General features: G+C 34.4%; 1 protein-coding gene across 4 annotated transcripts in view; it reads left to right on the top strand.

Annotated features, from left to right (window-relative positions):
- Positions 1-21,649, top strand: part of HSPA4L (heat shock protein family A (Hsp70) member 4 like) — a 56,549-nt gene extending 34,900 nt beyond the window's left edge. For 2 of the 4 annotated variants that reach the window (XM_031935318.1, XM_023217569.1), the window contains exons 13-19: positions 5,732-5,830; positions 8,117-8,254; positions 10,417-10,542; positions 11,188-11,295; positions 14,928-15,047; positions 18,178-18,339; positions 20,256-21,649. In XM_031935318.1, coding sequence (XP_031791178.1) covers positions 5,732-5,830; positions 8,117-8,254; positions 10,417-10,542; positions 11,188-11,295; positions 14,928-15,047; positions 18,178-18,339; positions 20,256-20,447 — 945 coding nt within the window. In that variant the 3' untranslated portion in view covers positions 20,448-21,649. The remainder of the gene's footprint in view (positions 1-5,731; positions 5,831-8,116; positions 8,255-10,416; positions 10,543-11,187; positions 11,296-14,927; positions 15,048-18,177; positions 18,340-20,255) is intronic. The other 2 variants (XM_023217568.3, XM_023217571.2) reach the window with 2 other exon arrangements.
- Positions 21,650-21,937: the final 288 nt, after the last annotated feature.

Below are 21,937 nucleotides of genomic sequence, written 5' to 3'. Positions count from 1 at the left end.
TCATAATTGGGACTTTAATAGTTGAATACATTACTCTCTGAGGTTTTGCTTTGATTTTCTGCTGTGGGAATCAGTGTAAAGTCTTTTGATAAAAGCATTGAGGAATAATACTATTTTCAATGCTTTACATCTTTCACGTTGTAATATACTTTTTAAGAGTTTGGTGCATCTTTCATAGTATTACATGGAGCATGTGAACCTGGAGTTCTTTCCTACATTCTTAACTTCCATTAAAACATGTATTTTATTATGGCTAGATTTTTAGCTTACAGATAAACCACTTCAGAATGATAAATTTTGAACTCTACGTTCTTTTTAGATAGAAAATACATGCTTAATAAAGAATGTTTCAGGGTTTATTTGGGGGACATCTGAGACAGTTAAACAGAGAAATGTGCTGTACATTCAGTAATGTTAAAGTACAGATTTTTAATTTTTTCTTTATTGAAGAGTGACACTGAATTTACTGTGGGGATATTATAGATGAAGGAATCTTAGGAGAACTTTATTGTATTTAACTACACAACGTTTTCATCTTTTTATGTGCACTCCTCATGAATTACTTTTGTGCATTATTTTTAATGGCATTTGTTAATTACAATTGGAAATCTGCCCTAGATTTGCTTTTGTCCTATTTTAAGACAGTGTCTCCCTTTTTTTAAGGTTGCTTTTTGTTTTTATTAATAATTACTATGCATCTTTCTTCCAAATTGATCAGAATTCAATCACTAGCCCTTTAAACTACTTCATTTAAGGACTATGGTTTTTTCTTTCTGTCTTTCCATGTATTATTTTGTAGTCACTTTCTTATTTGAATTGAGGAAGAGGAAGTGTCTTTATCTGTTAGTGAAGATAGTTTTTCATAAATTAACATAATAATTGGTGAAAAGTTAATATTTCAAGTTTATAATCCACAATGACTTAGATATGTAAATTTAATCCATTAAGATTTATTTTTACTGAAATTGGAAGTACTTTGTATGCCTTCTAAGACCAGGTGTTCATAATCATTTATCTTTGGTTTTTTTTTTTTTTTGGAGACAGAATTTTGCTCTGTCGCCCAGGCTGGAGTGCTGTGACGCGATCGGCCCACTGCAGCCTCTGCCTCATGGGTTCAAACGATTCTCCTGCCTCAGACTCCCAAGTAGCTGGGACTACAGGCGTGTGCCACCATGCTGGCTAATTTTTTTTGTATTTTTAGTGGAGACGGGGTTTCACTGTGTTAGCCAGGATGGTCTCGATCTCCTGACCTCGTGATCCACCCACCTCAGCTTCCCAAAGTGCTGGGAGTATAGGCGTGAGCTACCGCGCCCGGCTCGTTTATCTTTTTTTAAGTATTTCTGCTGAGACCTTTAATTTTCTTTATATAATATTAGTGAATCCTAGGAACTGAAAATACAACAAGAATAGTATGGCACCCATCTTGTACTTCCCCTGGCATTTCTTATTTGCTGCTTCTGTTTGTGAGCCGGAAATTCAGTTAACCAAACTTTAAAGGATGATTTCTGTATGTGAACTAAGTGGGTTCACATGTGAATAAAGTGCATGGATTTATGACCTCTGCTTTGGTTACTCAGAGACTTACCTGCTTATGATAGTTTTTGGCTTGCTAGAACATTTGCAGGCAGTTGAGGTTCCCATACAAGGAATTTCTGGATAGGTGATGTGTTCCTTAATATTTTTTTTACAATGTATGTAATCAAAGAAAAAGGTAACTAACACAGATCATATACTTGGCATTGTTGGTGAGCACATTCATATATGTATTATATTTTTTTTTTTGAGCCACCATGCCCAGCCTAAATCTTTTAAATCCCTACCACAGCTAATATAATAAATATTGAATAAATTGTTATTTATTTCCTTTTCCTTGCTAATAAAAGCAATGATGCTGAATACACTGTGTTGAAAATATTCTGTGCACTTTTTTCTTTTTCTTTTTTTTTTTTGAGACAGAGTCTCACTCTGTCGCCCAGGGTGGAGTGCAGTTGTGCAATCTCGCCTCATTGCAACCTCCACCTCCCAGGTTCAAGCAGTTCTCCTGCCTCACCCTTCTAGTAGCTGGGATTACAGGCACATGCCACCACGCCTGGCTAATTTTTGTATTTTTAGTAGAGATGAGATTTCACCATATTGGTCAGGCTGGTCTCAAATTCCTAACCTTGTGATCTGCCAGCCTCTACCCCACACAGTGCTGGGATTACAGGTGTGAACCACCACGCCCGGCCTGTGCACTTTCTTAATGGTTTTCTGTAGGATTTTTGTCTTTAATTCTGTATTTGGAAGTTTAAAGACTTAAATACCATTATAAAGTAGTCTCCCCTTCCCCTCAAAAAAGTAAACCAATTCAAAGACTCTGGAAGCTAATTGTTTAAATTTCAAGGGGTGGGGAATAATAAGATAATAAGTTCTTCTTTTTACTCTATCCTAGCTGATGGTATTGCTGGCTCTGAGGTAGATAAAGAGGCCCAGACATAAACCAGTGAACATCAGCAGGAGCCTTTTTTTTCCTATGAGGGTCAGTTTGTGAAAGATTATTTTATATGTGTTATTTTCTAATTCAAAATTAAAATAGCATTGATTTTCCTGAAAAATCACAATAGAGCTTGCTGACTTCAATATAATGACGTGTGAGAAAATTGACCCCTCTCTTGTAGGTATAATTTAATACAGGGGCATATTAAATTACCACATCAAGCCCTGGATACTTACTAAGAAATTACCACATCAGGCTCCAGGTACTTACTAAGAAATTACTACATCAAGCCCCGGGTACTTTGGTTTGTGCCTATAGTTACAGCTACTCAGGACGCTGAGGCCAGAGTTTGAGTCCATCCTGGACAACAGAGTCCTCAAGAAAAACAAAAATTATCACATCTTAAACTATATCACAAAACCCAGGGATCAAAGAAACTATATGCTATTCATCTTACTAATGTACCACAGTTTAACTATTTCCCAGTTGTTGACCATTTGGGTTCTTTATCTTTTTATCTACTTCTATTTCTTTGTTTAATTCAAAATATTTGATTATGTGTAGCCAGGACTCTTCTGTGCACTAGGGATACAGTGATTAAACAAGATTGAAAAGGTTGCCACACATCTGTAACCTACAGTCTAGTGGGAGAAGACAGGCATGAAGCAAAAAGATAGCATATAAACATAAAGGAAATGGGATGTGTAGTGGGAATTATGTGATAGTGATGAGGAAACCACTTAGGAAGAAACAGGTAAGCTAGTCTGAAGGATGCAAAAGACAGTTTAAGGGTAAGGAGTAGGTAGGTAGTTGTCCAGGCAGAGTGAATAACAAATAGAAAGGTACTGAGACAGGAAGGCCTTCATTTTTGTTGTTGTAACAAATAGGAGAGTTGTTGGTGTTTAGGATATAGGTGTGGAGAATGGGGGAATAGCCAGAAAAAAAAAAAGTGAAATTGAGAGGGCAAATCAAGCAACAAATCGGGTAAAACCTTACAGTTCATGATAGTATGTAGATTTGTTTCTTAAGTGCTTTATGTTTATTTAACAAATAGCTGTGAGTACCTAAAATGTGTGCTTGGCCATAGCAGCAAACAGAAAGACAACCATCTCATGGAGTTTAAACTCAACTCTCACGGAGTTTAAAATCTGTCAGGGAAGCCAGAGTCTAGAGGCACTTCCATTAATTATTCCACTATTGATAATATTTCTATAAACATTTTTAAATCATTTCAAAGAATTAACAGTTTATTAGCATTTCATATCCATTTTAAGATGTGTAATTTTCTGCTTTTAAATGTATCTTAATGAGTCTTACAAATGATAACATCTTATGTTTGCTGTTGACCATCACAATAGTCATGAGATACTTCTCATCACCTGTGCATCTGTTAACTCGGTTGAAATTCCTAGTGGCATGACTAGGTAGTTGGCAACCTCTTGACATTTTAGTGAACAAACCATTTAAGGAGCATTCAAGGAAGGAATATGAGTCCTGGTTGTTTGAAAACAGGTTGTGATAAAGATACAGTCATAAATCTTGTAGAATAGGTATTAGTGACTTGTAAGAAAACACTAGAGACTGTATTAGAGCAACTTTTAAACAAATGCTGGGTCATTTATACTCTTGATGACATGTAGAATGATATTGTATAGAAATATACATTAACAACTGGATTAAGTGATTCAGAAGAGTTGGATTCTGAATGTGAAGAAATTTTAGAAATAACTACTTAATCTGGTTTATTTTCCTTTTCTCTATGAGAGATACAAATATATAAACAATAGAAGAGCTCTTTCAATAAATATAAAAATTCTAAGTGATAAGGCATTTTTTAGCATTTTTTTCTGAGTAATACAAAAATTAGAGTTAATAACTCAACACTTTATCACTTTTTTCACTTATCTTACCTATCAACAGGGTTGGGGAGGTTGTAAGGTGGGGGAGGGCAGTTGAAATATCAGAAATAATTGATTTCTTTTTTCTTTTTTTTTGAGACGAAGTCTTGCTCTGTCACCCAGGCTGGAGTGCAGTGGCACGATCTCAGCTCACTGTAACCTCCACCTCCCAGGTTCAAGCAATTCTCCTGCCTCAGCCTCCTGAGTAGCTGGGATTACAGGCACACGTCACCACGCCCGGCTAATTTTTGTATTTTTAGTAGAGACGGGGTTTCACCATGTTGGTCAGGCTGGTCTCAAAACTCCTGACCTCGTGATCCGCCTGCCTCAGCCTCCCAAAGAATAATTGACCTTTTAACTACAAAAAAAAAAAAAAAAAAAATTAGCTCCTCTTTGGCAGAAATAAACTTTTATTCAAGATACCTTTCCGGGTATTACAGATTTGCTTAATTCTAGATGTAGTTGAAGACCTAAATTGTGCTGATTCCTACATTTCAAGCTTTCCTCAGGAGGATAGTGACAGATAGGATTAAGAAGGTGACCAAAAAAATCTATTATATATATGGGATTATTTGCCAAGTGGAGAGTTCATTTTGGAGATTTTATTGGTAGAAAGTTTGGTTTTTAGACATAAAAAGAAAAAAAATCTTAAAAGTATACCTTTTAATAATTTAGAAACACCCACTTTGAGTTTTGATTAATTTGATTAATTTTCATTAATTTATATCAAAACTCAAGAGTGGGTATTTCTAATTATTTTACATTTTACAATTTAAAGATGTATTATATTTGTGTAATTCATAGATTTTGTATCTTTTTCATTTTATTTTCTTGTGTTACTTATAAACATTTTTCATATCAAGTTGAATGTTCTCTTTTTTATTTATTTTTATTATAACTTTAAGTTCTGGGATATATGTGCAGAACATGTGGGTTTGTTACATAGGTATACATGTGCCATGGTGCTTTGCTGCACCCATCAACCCGTCATCTACATTAGGTATTTCTCCTAATGCTATCCCTCCCCTAGCCCCCAACCCTTGAGTGTTCTCTTTTTTTTGTAAGCTTTTGTGAATCTTTATTTGTAAATTTGAATTGAGAACAATTTTCCATGTATTTTGCAATTACTTAGCCATAGACAAATCAAACAAGATTTATCCGATAGCATCAAATCTTTCCACTTTACTTACCTGTTAATCTGTTTATTTGTAGCAATTCTCATTTGAAAAATGAGCTTCTACTTAACTGTTTCTACATTTTACTTTTCAAAACAAACTTGAACTCCAAGATGCAGTTTACATTTCTAAAACAAAAAAAAGACACTGCATATATTATCAGTTATGTATTTTCTTTCTAGGATAAAATGCAGGTTGACCAAGAAGAAGGAGGGCATCAAAAATGTCATGTGGAACACACCCCAGAAGAGGAAATTGATCATACAGGAGCCAAAACAAAGGTTTGGTTTACTTTTTCTATAGTTGTGTCTTTTTGAAATTGATATTTTGAATTATTGTATTTTATAATGTTTTCTTTTAATGCAGTTGATATTTTTGATCTTAGAACTGTGAGAAAGTATAGAAAGCTGATAGCTGGAATAAGTATGCTTTAATGATTTATTAAGAGTTGTGTTTTTCCGCATGTTCTCACTCATAGGTGGGAACTGAACAATGAGATTACTTGGACTCGGGAAGGGGAATATCACACACCGGGGCCTATCACGGGGAGCGGGGAGGGGGGAGGGATGGCATTGGGAGTTATACCTGATGTAAATGATGAGTTGATGGGTGCTGACGAGTTGATGGGTGCAGCACACCAACATGGCACAAGTATACATATGTAACAAACCTGCACGTTACGCACATGTACCCTAGAACTTAAAGTATAATTAAAAAAAAAAAAGTTGTGTTTTTAAAAAATGAACCCTAACAACATCAGCAAAATTACCTTTTTTGGTAGGAAAAAAGATATATTTTTCATTAACTTTTTTTTTCATCTCATTTGAACACATGTACACGTAGAGGGGAACAACAAACATTGACGCTTATTGGAGAGTGAAGGGTGGAGGGTGGAAGGGAGGGAGAGGATCCCTCCCCTTAACAGGTACTAGGCTTAATACCTGGGTGGTGAAATAATCTGTACAACAAGCCCCTGTGACATGAGTTTACCTATATAACCTGCACGTGTGCCCTTGAACTTATTAAAAAAAAAAAAAAAGGAGATTTTATCAAAGAACCCAACAATAAAATTGCCTAAATTCTTTACCTTATTTCTTTAATTCATTATTTCTCATGCTTCACCAATAACTGCATTGTATTTCTAAAGTACGAATACATAAGTTAAAATTTTAACTTTAAGTAAAAAAATCATTTCAGAAAAATATGAGATGGAACAAGCTATATGAGGAAAACTTATATTAGCTGTACTCTGTATCTCAGAATTAACCACTCTAAGTATATCATAAAATATTTTTCTATGTGCAAAAATTAATACTTTCAGAAATAAAATGTTAAAGGATAAATGATTTCTTGAGAGTAATTATTTTTCTAAGACAGCTATTGCCAATAAGACAGAAGGGAGAGACTTGGCCCCAGTCACCCAGATGAATGTGGTTATAACTCTTAAGCTGTCATCTTCAGCAGATTTTTCTAACCTGCATAGAACTTAATCTATGCAGGTTAGCCAAATAGATTCATTTCTCAGAGATTATAAAGATTTAATTTTAAATCTTAGATTCTAAAGTTATTTAAAACCTGGAAACTTTTTTTCTGGCATTTTTCAAAAATTAATTGTTGAACAGCTTTATTGAGATTTAGTTTACGTATCATTCAATTCATCCAATTAGGTGTACAGTTTTTAGTATATTCAGTTGTGCAACCATCATCACAATTTTAGAACATTTTCATCATCCCAAAGAGAGGCCTTGTATCTATTAAGAGTGACTTCCCATTTCCCTTCAACCCTCTCCCTGCCAGCCATAGGGAATAGGCAATAGATTTGCCTATTGTGAACATTTCAAATACATATAGTTAAACAGTATGTGCTTATTTGTGACTGGCTTCTTTCACCAAACATAATGTTTTCAAGGTTCATCCAGGTTGTAGGAAATATCACTATTCCTTTTTATGGCTGAATAATATGACATTGTATGAATACATACCACATTTTATTTAGCCATCTATCAATTGATAGACATTTGGGTTATTTTCACTTTTTTACTATTATGAATAATGCTGTTATGAACAATCATGTACAGGTTTTGCAGGGGTGTGTATTTTCATTTTTCTTGGGCATATACCTAGGAATGGAATTGCTGGGTCATAATCGTTTAACATTTTTGTTAACATTGTTTTGTTAATATTGTCATCTTTAACATTTTGAGGAACTTCCCAACGGTTTTCCAGAATGGCTGCAACATTTTACAATCCTGCAAACAATGTATGAGGGGTTGCAGTTTCCCCACATCCTCACCAACACTTATTATTTTATTTTTTTTTATTATAGCCACCGTAATGGGTGAGAAGTAGCTACTCATTTTAATTTTGCTTTGCATTTCCAACCCAATATTTTTAATATAGAAACTAGGATTTAACATACCCAGACTACAAAATACCATCAGTCTTAAGGTAGTACTTTAAAATAAATATAACAGATCATAATCGTTTTGATTTTAATTCCTGTTTTACCTCTTAAATCTATTTTTAAGCTAATTTTAGAAATTTATACTTCTCTTTCGGATTTGCAGTCAGCTGTCTCAGACAAACAAGACCGATTAAATCAGACACTTAAAAAAGGAAAAGTCAAAAGTATTGATCTACCGATCCAGAGTAGCCTATGTAGACAACTGGGCCAAGATCTTCTCAACAGCTACATTGAAAATGAAGTATGTAAATCCGAGTTGATGTTGAAATAGGTGGTAATTTATTCTGATATTTTGTAGAAGTCAATGATTATCTCCAAAATTTAGGGCACTAGTTTATAACTCCTAAGGAATTATATTAAGTAAATTACTAAATTGCTTTATTTTTTACAAAATACTCAGCTGTATTAATGCCTTATGTACTGTGTAGCTTTCATCTTAGTTGCGTGAAAAACAAGTATTGCCTCCTCTATAGGGAAAGACTTCTGAAATTGATTCTTCCTTTTATCCTGTCTTTAACAATGACACCCAGCAGACAACATATGGGAAAATATTAGCTGCTCCCCTCTTCTCCTGTGTTGTCCTTAAAGATTATATCTCTATTCAAAATGTTTTCTGACATCCATTAAATATTTTTTTAAAAATCTTTGTTAATTCTTGACATTTTCTTGTATGTTCTTTTCTATTTACATGTTTAAGTTACAGTCTCTAGAGGAAACGAGTGTTGTTTCTTTACCAGTATCTGTGTAAGAAGTAATTTATATTTTGTAAGTTTGCATTTAAGCAGTAGTTCCTAATTTTTACAAGCTTGGCCTGCATTAAAAGGTCAGTCTTCTGACTTTACAATGCTTGCTTTTGTAGTACCTACCTATATCATCTATTCATTAATTGTTAACGGCTGCATTTTATGTGAAGCAAGCATTCCTGGAGAGCCTGAATAATCTGGAATTTGTGTGTCTTGAGAAAAACTTTCCCAAAGAAATGAATCGTAGGGAAGCACGGTTATAGCAAATTTTGTACATAAAATGAGATTTTCTTAACTTTTGAAAGTCTCATTTTCAGTTCACAAATATGAATCCATGGTAGTTTATAAAGGGATTCTTATGTTTACATGTGTTTTTATTAAAGTGAAAATTTTGCTCAAGTATTATAATCTTCAGGTTATTTCTTTGCTTTTGTTCATCATAAACTAACATCTATAAATACTTTTTATTTATACCCTCAAACCTATGAAGTGTAGGTTCTGTTAGAGAACTACATTTTACAGGTGAGGAAACTGAGACACAAGTAGATTAAATCACCCAGGATCAGAAATACCCTTTAGATTTGGATCCAGGTGATTGTTCTCCAAAGCTCAATATCACAACAACTATACCATATCCACCCCCGCAAGGCTTTTATTCAGTACCAGGTATGTGTCAAACATTTAACTAAATATTTGACATGAATTCTGTCAACCTTATTAGCAGCCCTATGAGTTAGATGGAATTATGCCGTCTGTTTTAGCATAAGAAAACTTACGTTTAAATGATTTTTCTGCTATCTCAAGATAGTAAGTAGGGAACCTAGGATTTTAACCTGAGTATGTAGAATGACATAGGCTATCTTTTCTTTTGATTTTTAACAGCTTTATTGAGATACATGAGATCATAACCCATTTAAAGTATACAATCCAGTGGTTTTTGGTATACTACATTAAATTTTTACATGAAATTTGCTATTAAAACCATTTTTAGTTGTGTAATTCAATGACTTTAATTACATTCACTGTATTGTGCATCCATCACCACTGTCTGTTTTCAAAACAATTCCATCACAAATGTAAACTCTATAATAACTTGCTTTCCTCCCTTCTCCCAGTCCCCTAATTTCTGTCTTTGTGAATTGCCTAGTTATCCATAGATAAGAATCATGTTAAGTGGGATTATACAATGCTTGTCCTTTTGTGTCTGGCTTATTTGGCATAATGACTTCAAGATTCACCTTGTTTCAGCACGTATCATAACTTCATTTCTTCTTAAAATGAAATAAAATACTACATTGCATTTATATACTTTTTTTATTCGTTCATCTATTAGTGCGCATTTGGATTGTTTTTACTTTTTGGCTATTGTGAATAATGCTACAGTGACATACAAATATCTGTTCAAGTCTCTGCTAGGAGTGAAATTGAAATTCTGCACTTAGCATTTTGAGGGACAGCCAAAACGTTTTCCATAGTGGCTGCAGCATTTTACATTCCTCTCAGCAGTGTACAAGGGTTTCACTTTCTCCACATCCTCATGAATACTTATTTTTTTATTGTAATCATCCTAGTGAGTGTGAAGTGGTATCTCATTGTGGTTTTGATTTCTGTTTCCCTAACGCGTATTCTTATGACAACTAATCTGAAGCTTTTTGAATAGGGGAAGATGATTATGCAAGATAAGTTGGAGAAAGAAAGAAATGATGCTAAGAATGCCGTTGAAGAATATGTATATGATTTTAGAGACAGGCTGGGCACTGTCTATGAAAAATTCATCACTCCAGAAGTAAGTCTAAATTCTGTAATTTTTGTGAGGACTATTTAAATGTTACTTGAGAATGCTAGTACAAATTACATAAATAAATGTACCAAATGTTGTTATTGTTGCCAGTCTTGGGCCCATATGGGGAGGGTTCTTAGTTATTTTTGCAAGTTGCAGAAGTATGGTTAAAAACATATTTTTGAATAAGAAGTTAGAAAATTTTGAAATTTGATATTTTATACTTGAAAAACATTCTGTCCTTCCATAATTTTCACTATTTATTTATTTATTTATTTATTTATTGATTTATTTATTTATTTATTTGAGACAGCATCTAGCTCTGTCGCCCAGGCTAGAGTGCAGTGTCACGATTTCAGCTCACTGCAACCTCTACTTCCCAGGCTCAAGCAATCCTCTCACCTCACCCTCACAAATAGATGGGAATACAGGCACGTGCCGTCATGCCTGGCTAATTTTTTAATTTGTTGTAGAAACATGATTTTGCCATATCACCCAGGCTGGTCTCTTGGTTCTGGGCTCAAGCGATCCTCCCACCTTGGCCTTTCAAAGTGTTGGGATTACAGTCATGAGGCACTGCACTGGGCCCAATAATGACTTTTATTTCTTAGGAAAGTATTTTTAATCAGTGTCTCTCAAATATATTACTAGGACATGAATAAACTGTCTGTAATATTGGAAGACACAGAAAATTGGCTTTATGAAGATGGAGAGGACCAACCTAAACAAGTGTATGTGGATAAGCTTCAAGAACTAAAGGTACATTTTTTAAAGTCCATGTTAGTGTAAATCAGTAATTTTTTCTAAAAATTAGGATGTAATAGCACAGTGTATGTTCTATTAATTTTTAATTTTTTAATTGAGGGGAAAATTGTATATATGGTGTACGACATGATGTTTTGATTATGCACACATTGTAGAATGGCTAAGTCAAACTATTTAACAAATGAGTTACCTCACATATGTTTCTTTGGGAGGGGAACACTTAAAATCTACTCTCTCAAGCAATTTTCGAATGTACAGTATATTGTTATATATATATGTACAATAGATCTCTTGGACTTACTCCTCTTGTCTAATTGAAATATTGCATCCTTTGACCAATAGCTCTCCATCATACTACCTGATAACCACCAATTCTACTATCTGCTTCTAAGAGTTTACCTTTTTTAGAGTCAACCTTTGAGATCATACAGTATTTGTCTTTTTGTGCCTGGCTTATTTCACTTAGCATAATGTCCTCCAGGTTCATCTAAATTGTCTCAAATGACAGGATCTACTTCTTTTTAAGGCTGAATAGTATTCCACTGTATATGCATACCACATTTTCTTTATCCATCATTTAATTGATGGACACTTACATTGATTCTGTATTTTGGCTATTGTGAATAATGCTGCAGTGAACATGGAGTGCAGATATCTCTTTGGCATACTGATTTTATTTTCTCTGGATATATACACAGTGAGATTGCTGGATCTGTATGTTTTTAGTAAGTACATGAAAAATTACTAAATCAGAAATGTGTAAGAGGAAATGTTCTAATTTTAAAAGCATTTTGAGAGGCAAGCAGTACTACATAATTGAAATCAGATATTGTATAGTCATAATGTCGAAATATAAATGTTTATAGATGATCAGTGTTATTTTTGCACAAGTTATATATTACTGGCATGTCTTTAAGAAGTAATACATATATAATCTTGACCCTTTCTTATCCATTAAGGGAGTCATCCTCTTCCCCTGCTCCTCTGACTCTTAACTGTCTGATGTTAGGGAGTAATACTACAGTGGCCTGTTGTATTTTCACAGTGTAGCTCATGGGGATACCTGACCAGCCAGGACTTAAAAAATAGTGCCACTGCTCTTGAATTTTAACGTCCTTTCAGAAATAAGGAGACTTGACCACAAAATCTCCTTTTTTAGGTCAGTGATGTTATTTTAGGGAAAGACCACTGTTGACTCCTTTCTCCATACTTGCTACCAAATCTGGAAAAAAATACCTTAAAAGATTAAAAGTTTATATTGGGCCGGGCGCTGTGGCTCACACCTGTAATCCCAGCACTTTGGGAGGTCGAGGCGGGCAGATCACGAAGTCAGGAGATCGAGACCATCCTGGCTAACACGGTGAAACCCCGTCTCTACCAAAAAAAAAGAAAATACAAAAAATTAGCCGGGCATGGTGGCGGGCACCTGTAGTCCCAGCTACTCGGGAGACTGAGGCAGGAGAATGGCGTGAACCCGGGAGGGAGCTTGCAGTGAGCTGAGATTGCACCACTGCACTCCAGCCTGGGCGACAGAGCGAGACTCCATCTCAAAAAAAAAAAGTCTATATTGGAAGGATGGAGGAAATTTTCAGTCATTCCTTCTTAGTATGGATCATAGCAGCTCTTTAATGTGCGTATGAATTACCTGGGTGCTTACTGAAATGGAAATTTTGATTCAGTAGATACAAGGTGGACCCACTTTTAACAAGCTTCCAAGTGATGCTGATGCTGCTGGTCCCCAACCATTCTTTGAGTAGCAAGGGATTACATAGATGCTACATGATGACATTAACAAGGATTTTTAGAATATGGGAAAAGATGGCCCTTTACAACTTGGGACAGGCATGAGGTGGGGGAGGGTGTGCAAAAGAAGTTACTCAACTTAAAAGAAGTTAATATTGTGCAAAAAATTACCTTCATGCCAACAAATTACTTCCAAAGGAAATAATTAGAAAACCTAAGTTTATGATAGCAAAACTAGGCTTTACCATATCTTCTTGGTGGTTTTTAATCCCTATCTCCCTAAAAGAAACACAAGCCGGCCAGGCGCAGTAGCTCACACTTGTAATCCCAGCACTTTGGGAAGCGAGGTGGGTGTATCACCTGAGGTAAGGAGTTCCAGACCAGCCTGGCTAACATGGTGAAATCCCATTTCTACTTAGAGTACAAAAAATTAGCCAGGCATGGTGGCATGCACCTGTAATCCCACTACTCAGGAGGCTGAGGCAGGAGAATCGCTTGAACCCAGGAGGCAGAGGTTGCAGTGAGCTGAGATCGCATCATTGCAGCTTTGGCAACAAAAGTGAAACTCCTTCTCAAAAAGAAACACAAGCCAAGCAGCTGAGGCCAGTAGAAATAACTGGAAATCCCAGCAGTTCCTATCATGGATTCTTCTGCTTCAAATATATAAGTAGCCATAGAAATTAATGTTACAGAAGTTTTCACAAGTTTTACTTTTTCTGTAATGTTGGCAATTTGAGAGGCCAAGGCAGGAGAATCACTTGAAGCCAGGAGTTCAAGACCAGCCTTGAGCAAAAAAGCAAGACCCCATCTCTACAAAAAAATAAATTAGCCAGGCACAGTGGTATGTGCCTGTAGTTCCAGGTTGGGAGGCTGAGGCAGGAGGATCACTTGAACCCAGGAGTTTGAGGCTACAGTAAGCTGTTGCCATTGTACTCCAGCCTAGGTGACACAGCAAGACCCTGGCCCAATGGAAAAAAAAAAAAAATGCACTACTTGCTTCCCTTTCAAAAACATTTAAACTATAAAGAGTATGATATGAATAGACCAAATTTAGTAATGGTATCCTGGAACAGATGATAATGAACTCAGACTGTAGTTCAGTTAATAGTAATGCTGCAGTGGTAGTTTCTTAGTTTCGACAAATGTATCCTAAGATGCTAACATTAGGGAAAAGCATAGTGAAGCGTCTGGTGCTTGCTCTCTGTATAATTTCCGTTAACTTTTCTGTAAATCTAAAATTGTTCTAAAATAAGCCGATTTTTATTTAAGTATATAAAGAATTTAAAAGAAAATAGTGATTTTATCCTTCTAATGTGCGCCCCTTCCCAAAACTACAGAGTCTGTTTTAACATTTAGAAACTCCTTAATCCAAGACATGTAGGGGAAAAACCTACATATACTACAGTACTCATTTTACTGATTAAATATACAAATAATATTTAGTTGATAATAATTATCAGTCCCAGTAATTATGTTGTACATAGAGGGTTATATTATGGTTTTGAGTATTTGATACCAAGTTTCAAATCTACAAATTCTGCATGCAGTATAGTTTTTATGGTTTTCTTATTTTAATAGTTCTACAAAGTTTTAACACCCAGCTTTTAAGGAATTAAAATTTTGATTGAGATGTTGGATTGGAGAAGCTAAGAAATAATCTTAATGAGTGAGAAAAAGAGATAAGGTGTGAGGAAGGCAGCCGTGTGTAGGATTGAGGAAGTAGCTACTGGAACTCGCTTCCATATAGGAAAATAAGAGGGGACATATTTTTATCTGTCCATCTTTTCTTTCTATTTATCATCCTATAAGGGCCCTATAAAAGTTTTCTGTTAAAACTCAAATAATAACAATTTTTCTTCTTTAAAAATTTCTCATGTTAACAGAAATATGGCCAGCCTATTCAAATGAAGTACATGGAGCATGAAGAGAGACCAAAAGCCTTAAATGACCTGGGAAAAAAGATCCAACTTGTCATGAAAGTGATAGAAGCTTATAGAAACAAGGTATTGAATTCATAAAGCCAATTGTTGACGATGGCATGTGCATGGTACATAGAATGGGGCAAATCTAAAAGTTCTCAGCTATAAAGCTATAGCAGTTGTAGCTATCAAATTCCAGAGACTTTGTGTACCAAATTTAAAACTTACTTTTTTATTGAAGAATTTCACTTAAGGATTCGGATACATTTGAAATACAGTGAAGGTACGAAGCTTTCATCTTTTAGAATTTCCTGAAACTACATTATAAAATAACCCAGTGACCAAATCCATTGTTTTCTTCTTAGCAATTTCATTTTTATGTTTTTTATGTAGTGAAAAAGAGGACCTCTTTGACTTTTTTTTAAATTATGGGCTTCTTTGAGACTGGACTCTGCTAGCCATTATTTTGTTTCTTGGCTCATTTTTCTTTTAGTTGCTTTTTGTCCTCCAGTCCATTAGTCATCCATAATCTCCTGTATGCTTTATTCTTTTATAAACATATTCAAATCTATATAACCTTAATCTTTCCACTGTCTTTAAGTCTCAAATATGTAGTTATACACATGATATTTCCATTTAGATATAAAATTTGAGAAAATTAAGCTTATTGTTTTATTTCCTCTAAATCAGTAGTTATCAGACTTTTTTTAAGACAAACAATATTTTAGGCTTTACAGTTTTTACTGTGTCTGTACAGCTATTCATATCTGCCATTGTAGCACAAAAGTACCATAGACAATATGCAAACTAATGGACATGGCTGTGTTCCCAAAAACTTTATTTAAAAAATCATAAGCAGTGGCTGGATTTAGCTGATGGTACAAGTTTTTTGATCCCTACTCTAAGGAAATATTCTCTGTAATCCCTAGTTTTTGTCATTGATGTTAAACGTGCATTAGTAGGAAGAAGAGACTAGCACCAGAAATATTCAAACATGTGAAAATAGCTTACATTTATTGAGCACATCATGAATTTTAAGTATTTTATGTAGATTATCTCACCAGGATGTATCCTATACAAAGTTAATGTTATCTTTATTTTACAACTAAGGAAACAGAAATGCTTAAGCAACTTACTGAGGTTTACCCAAGTAGTTAATGATGGAATCAACACTCAAACCTAACCAGTCTCACATCAACATACAAATTCTCAGCAACTGTATTGCTTTCCACTACACAAAATGGAAAACAGTTACTTATTTTAGAAATAAGAGATTTTTGAGTTTTGTGAAACAAAAACTGCAGTCCAGCAAACCTAAAGGAAAAATTCAGATATTGATTGTAAATATGCCTGTTAATATCAGTGTTCAAATTGTTCTTATAGGCACAGATAGAATGTAAGGATAATGAAAAAGTAAGAAAGAAGAAACAACCCAATGAAAACACCAAGAATATTTTAAATCTGGTATAATTACTAGTGGCACAGTGCTCCCCAGGCTTTAGCTCTCTTCTTCAATATACACGTTTAAGATATAATCCCACACAAGGCAAGACTTCACTTTTGCTCAAACATTTGAGTTTTTATTATGGGCTAGGCTATTTTCTAGGTGATCGAACTATAGTGTCAAAACATTGAACTTGTTTTTAATATGCTTCAATAGTGAAAGGTGGACAATAAATTACTGTAAGTTATATCAGATAGTAATAAAAAGCTGAAGAAAAAGTAAAGGACTGCCAGAGTTGGAAGAGGTTTGTCAGAAGGGTGTACTAATAAGGTGATACACATGTTAGGAGAGAAATGAAGAAGTGAAAACTCAAAGATGTGTGATAACTGGAAGAGAAATGTTCTAGACAATGAATAGCAGTTGCAAAACACCAAGGGGAGAACATGTTAGAGGAACAGCAAGGTCAGTGTGGTTGAAAATAGCGGTAAGTGTGGCAGTTGCCAGATCATAAATGGGTCTTGTTGGCCCTTGTTAAACTTTGGATTTTACTCTGAGATAGGAAGCTGTTGGAGGTTTTGAGCACAGGAGTAATAACATTTGGCTTTATTTTTAAGGATCTGGAGGCAGAGAGACAGATTAAGACATTATTAGAATAATACCAGCAAGAAATGGAGGCTCGAACCCAGATAGTAGGGTTGGGGAGCCAAGAAGTGGTCAGATTTTTCCATTTATTTTGAAGGTAGATGCTTTTAAGATTTCCTGATAGATTTGATGTAAATCTATCACAAAGAAGTTGAAAATGACTCCAAGGATTTTGACCTGAAAGAATGAAGTTTCCATTTGCTGAGATGAGGAAAACTGGGAAGAGGAGGTGGGGACATAATCAGGTATTTGAAACATAAGCAATTTTTTTTTAAGCATGTGGGTAGAGAGATGAATGAGGATGAACTGGCAAAAGAAACTTAAAAAGTGATCCATGACATAGGAAGAAATTCAAGAAAATGTGGCAACCTAGAAACTAAGTCAGATGATTGATGCATAATTTCTGATCATACAAGCAGAAAGAGGACTTGGGTATCTGAGGGAACTTTATGGGTTTTTTGTTTGTTTGGGTTTTTTTTCCTTCATATATATAGCTTTATGGTTTTAAAAATGGCATCACCATCCTCCTACTTCTTTGACTTTGGAGTGTTCTTACATTCTCTTTCCCTTTATATTCTGTGTCCAAACTGTAATCCATCAGGAGATTCTCTTTCTATATGTTCATTGCCATTTCTTTCTGATTCTATCACTACTAACCTAAACCATGACTACTTGGTTGTCTATTATATGTGACAACGGCAGTTTCTCTTTTTCAGAAAGAATTTTGTCATTTTTCTAATCAAGAATTTAACATACTTTTCTGTTATATATTCATAATTTTGTGTCTAGTTTGCTATATGCCTTGTTCACCTTATTTCTCCTTTACACATTCCATTTTGTTGCAGCTTCTTTCTTGGCTAAGTGCTTTCTCCATGAGTATTCCTTACTAGTCATTCTTTCCCAAACCTGATTTCTTCAGAGAACCTTTCCTTTTTAAACTCACACTGATTTTATCTTTTATCCCATTCTCTTCAGTTCTGTGTTATTTGTATGTGGTTTCTTCAGATGAATACATTTGAGGTATACAGTCAATAAGAGTAAATTTTTAAAGTAGAAATTATGAATAAACTGGTGCTACCTGAAAAATCGTTACATGCAGTCAAGTTTTTTTTTTTTTTTTTTTAATAGGATGAAAGATATGACCATCTGGATCCTGCTGAAATGGAAAAGGTTGAAAAATATATCAGTGATGCCATGAGTTGGCTGAATAGTAAGATGAATGCACAAAACAAACTAAGTCTCACTCAAGATCCTGTGGTAAAAGTTTCAGAAATAGTAGCAAAGTCAAAGGTAAGAAGTTTATGAAATTGCCTTTTTAATGGTTTCAAGGATTAAAATTTTTTAATGAGAGTCATACTTTGGCAAATAATCAACTTGCAGAAGAACTTAGAAGAACAGAAATTTAAGGCTAATTTTTTATTTAGTTAAAAAAAATTAAGATTTTAGGTATGGGGTAATTGATTTAGTTTGTCATACAAGGCTGGTTTTTAAACTTCAAGAGTAATATAGAATGAAATAAAAGCAATGTGGCAACTTCTGATTAAGTATTTCAGATTTATAGGTTGGATGAGACCTCTAAGTCTTCATTACAGAATTTTTCAGTATAAGTCTGTCTTTGACCTAGTTTGAAGTGTATAAATTTTCATGGTAAAATCTTATTCCAAGATAAACTTTTCAATTTAAAAAATATTGCCAATGAAAACGTTGGCCAGGTGTGGTGGCTTATGTCTGTAATCCCAGCACTTTGTGGGGGTTGAGACAGCTCATGTCTGTAATCCCAGCACTTTGTGGGGGTTGAGAAAGGCAGACTGCTTGAACCCAGGAGTTAGAGACCAGCATAAACAACATGGCGAAACCCTGTCTCTACAAAAAATACAAAAATCAGCTGGGCGTGGTAGCGCATATCTGTAGTCCCAGCTACTCGGGAGGCTGAGACAGGAGGCTCCCTTGAGTCCAGGAATTTGAGGCAGCAGTGAGCTACAATCGTGCCACTATACTCCAGCTGGGCGACAGAGCAGGACCCTGTCTATTTAAAAAAAAAAAAAAAGGCATCTAAATACCTATCACTAGGAAACTAGATCAATAAATTGATGCATCCATACAACACTATGCAGCCATTAAATATAGCATTTTACATATAGAGATATCTATTTAGATCTAAAGATATATACAGTGTATTGCTAAGTTAAATTACAAAACCTAAATAAAATGTATTAATTTGTATAAATATGTGTGCTCATAGATTTGTTTATATGTATGCATATGCCTGAATATACATCTAGAAGGATATCCACCAAAGGTTAATATTGTTTATTTGTAGGAGATGGAATTTCAGGGGATTTTAAAAATATAATTCAGTATGTTTTGGGATATGTGATTTTTTCTTTTTTTAACAAAAGCTGGTATTTTTAATAAATACGTAATAAAAATATTTTTATTCTAACAAAGTTTTGCCAAGAAGCTATAATATATATTTTACTCCTAATGAGATGAGATGTGGAGTGTGACAAGAGCAGTTTGCAACTAAAACATTCCCCCTAGGATGTTAATCCCTATATTTCCGTCCCTACCCCAATCTTTGTGACGTTGATCTTAAAAGGTTTTTAAATTTGAGTAGTGTTTGTATAGTGTTCTTCTATTTGTATGTAAAAAGCAAGGAAATTGAAGAACATTGTTTCATTTAAATTATTAAGTTGCAATTTACTTTCATGGCACTTTTTCCCTCAACAGAAGAGGCTACTCAGCTATTTGCAAAAAAAAAAAAGTTGTTTGTGTATTTGTATGATTCCATTTGTTAGAATTGTTTTCATATAAATGTTGAAAATTTTCAATTTATGAAATAGGTGTTATTTGATGTCATTCTTATAGCAAAGCATTACACATAATGTAAAGGAAGAATTAAAAATTATTCCTGCCAAAGTAAACTATATTTGAATTATTATAAAGAAACAAGTATTAGAAAGGTTAAGTACAAAAAATAATTGTTTAAGATTCAATAATTTTTGACTGCCACAGACATATACTAACAAACAAGGTAAATCTTTCATGAGGCATTTGAAGAAAACAGTTGGTTATCTGGCTGAGCTAACACAAATTCAGAAAGGTGGAATTATGTGAAAATTCAGAAGGTTAATGTGGAATTTAGAAAGTTAATGGTAATTTGTTCTGTAATCTTTTTAATATAGTCAATTTCTTCGTGTCTTTAGGAACTGGATAATTTCTGTAACCCCATCATTTACAAGCCCAAACCAAAAGTAGAAGTTCCTGAAGACAAAGCAAAAGCTAATAGTGAACACAATGGCCCAATGGATGGACAGAGTGGAAATGAAACTAAATCAGATTCAACAAAAGACAGCTCACAGCATACTAAATCCTCCGGAGAGATGGAAGTGGACTAAGTCTTAATTTTACCTTCACATAATTGAAACAGTGCAAGTAACCACGGGGTCCATCTTTTACATCTGGTACACACAACAGATGTTCAGTTGTTCTTAACCTCTTTTTGTCATTTGTTTTTTGGAGTAGTTTTGAAAAGTGTTTTATATTGAGTGCACTTCTGTTCATTTCCATTGCTGCTTACATGAAGCTTTAGCCGAATTAGATTTACAAGACAATTTAAGCTTTCCAGATACATTTTATATCAAACATAACAGAATTGATAAATAGTTGGCAACAGTCTACCTTATTTAAAGCTTCTACTGGGATAAACCTCAATTCCTTTATTCAGGAAAGGATACTTGATTGCACTATTGTTGCAGAAGCATAGATTTAATTGCAACTTTATTTTGAAAAACAAATGGAAATTGATGGGGTTGAAAGCTACGGAGGCACTGACCTTTTTCTAGTTATTGTATTGTTACAATTTAAATATTAAAACAAATAAGAGCTTTCTCAACAAATTAGTCCATCTCATTGATGTACCACAGAACTCCAAAGCTTTGCTATCATCACATAAATGAACTAAATCACATGTGAAAGGGAACACACCCAATTTTATGTTAAGGTGAAACCAGCAGTTTGCTTCTTTTATTAGTAATGTGGATTGATGTTTTCTCAGAGTAACTCATCTTTTTCACTTGAAATTTTTGATCTTGTCCTGAAGACTAGCTGCTGCTAAAACAATGCTAGCCTAAAGACACAGGAGTCTCTGACAAAATGACCTTCATGTTAAGGGGAAATGCTGTTTATCTACTCAGACATGCATCTGTGATGTTCATAGCCTTGTTTCAGTTATAATAGTTGTCTTGTTTTTTTCTTAATTGATTTTGTTAATAATACCTTAACACAGGGTAGGGAGAAGTGGCACAGTGTATTGCATTATATACATTTATCATTGATTTACCTAATGTTACCTTGTAGATTAAACACTATTAAGTGGTAATACTTGAAAAGGAGCACTTATACCGTAAGTCTTAGGAAATAATGTTTGTAATAAACTTAACTATGTTACATATCAACAGGCAGAAATATAGAATGTTACATAGTGTTGTATGATGTGATTAAATTATAGTTCCTGCTGTTAACATTACCTTTTGAAACCTTGGCTCCAGTTTTGGTGGTGCTTATACAAATTAAATGGGAAAAGGGACTGTAAACTTAAGATGTATTTTAAGGACTTTATCTGTGCTTCATCACCAAACTTGTTCACATTGTTAATTTTTGTCCAGAGACCTGAAACTGTTTAAGTATGGGAACAGACCGAAATGATGTTTCCACCTACAAGAGACAGACGCATAGACAAGTGTATGAGCCCTTATGTCCTTAATGCCAATCAACTAGATTGACCTAGGTTAAAATTTCAAAAGGCTCATTTTCTCCCAAAGCTAAATCTTTATATTAGGAACAACTAAATATTGACTTAAGTTGTAAAAATTGAGAGTCTAATATC

This window comes from Piliocolobus tephrosceles, chromosome 3 (genome assembly GCF_002776525.5).
Source record: "Piliocolobus tephrosceles isolate RC106 chromosome 3, ASM277652v3, whole genome shotgun sequence".
Lineage (NCBI taxonomy): Eukaryota > Metazoa > Chordata > Mammalia > Primates > Cercopithecidae > Piliocolobus > Piliocolobus tephrosceles.
The sequence above is the reverse complement of the archived record's forward strand: the minus strand, read 5'-3'. Positions and strand labels throughout refer to the sequence as shown.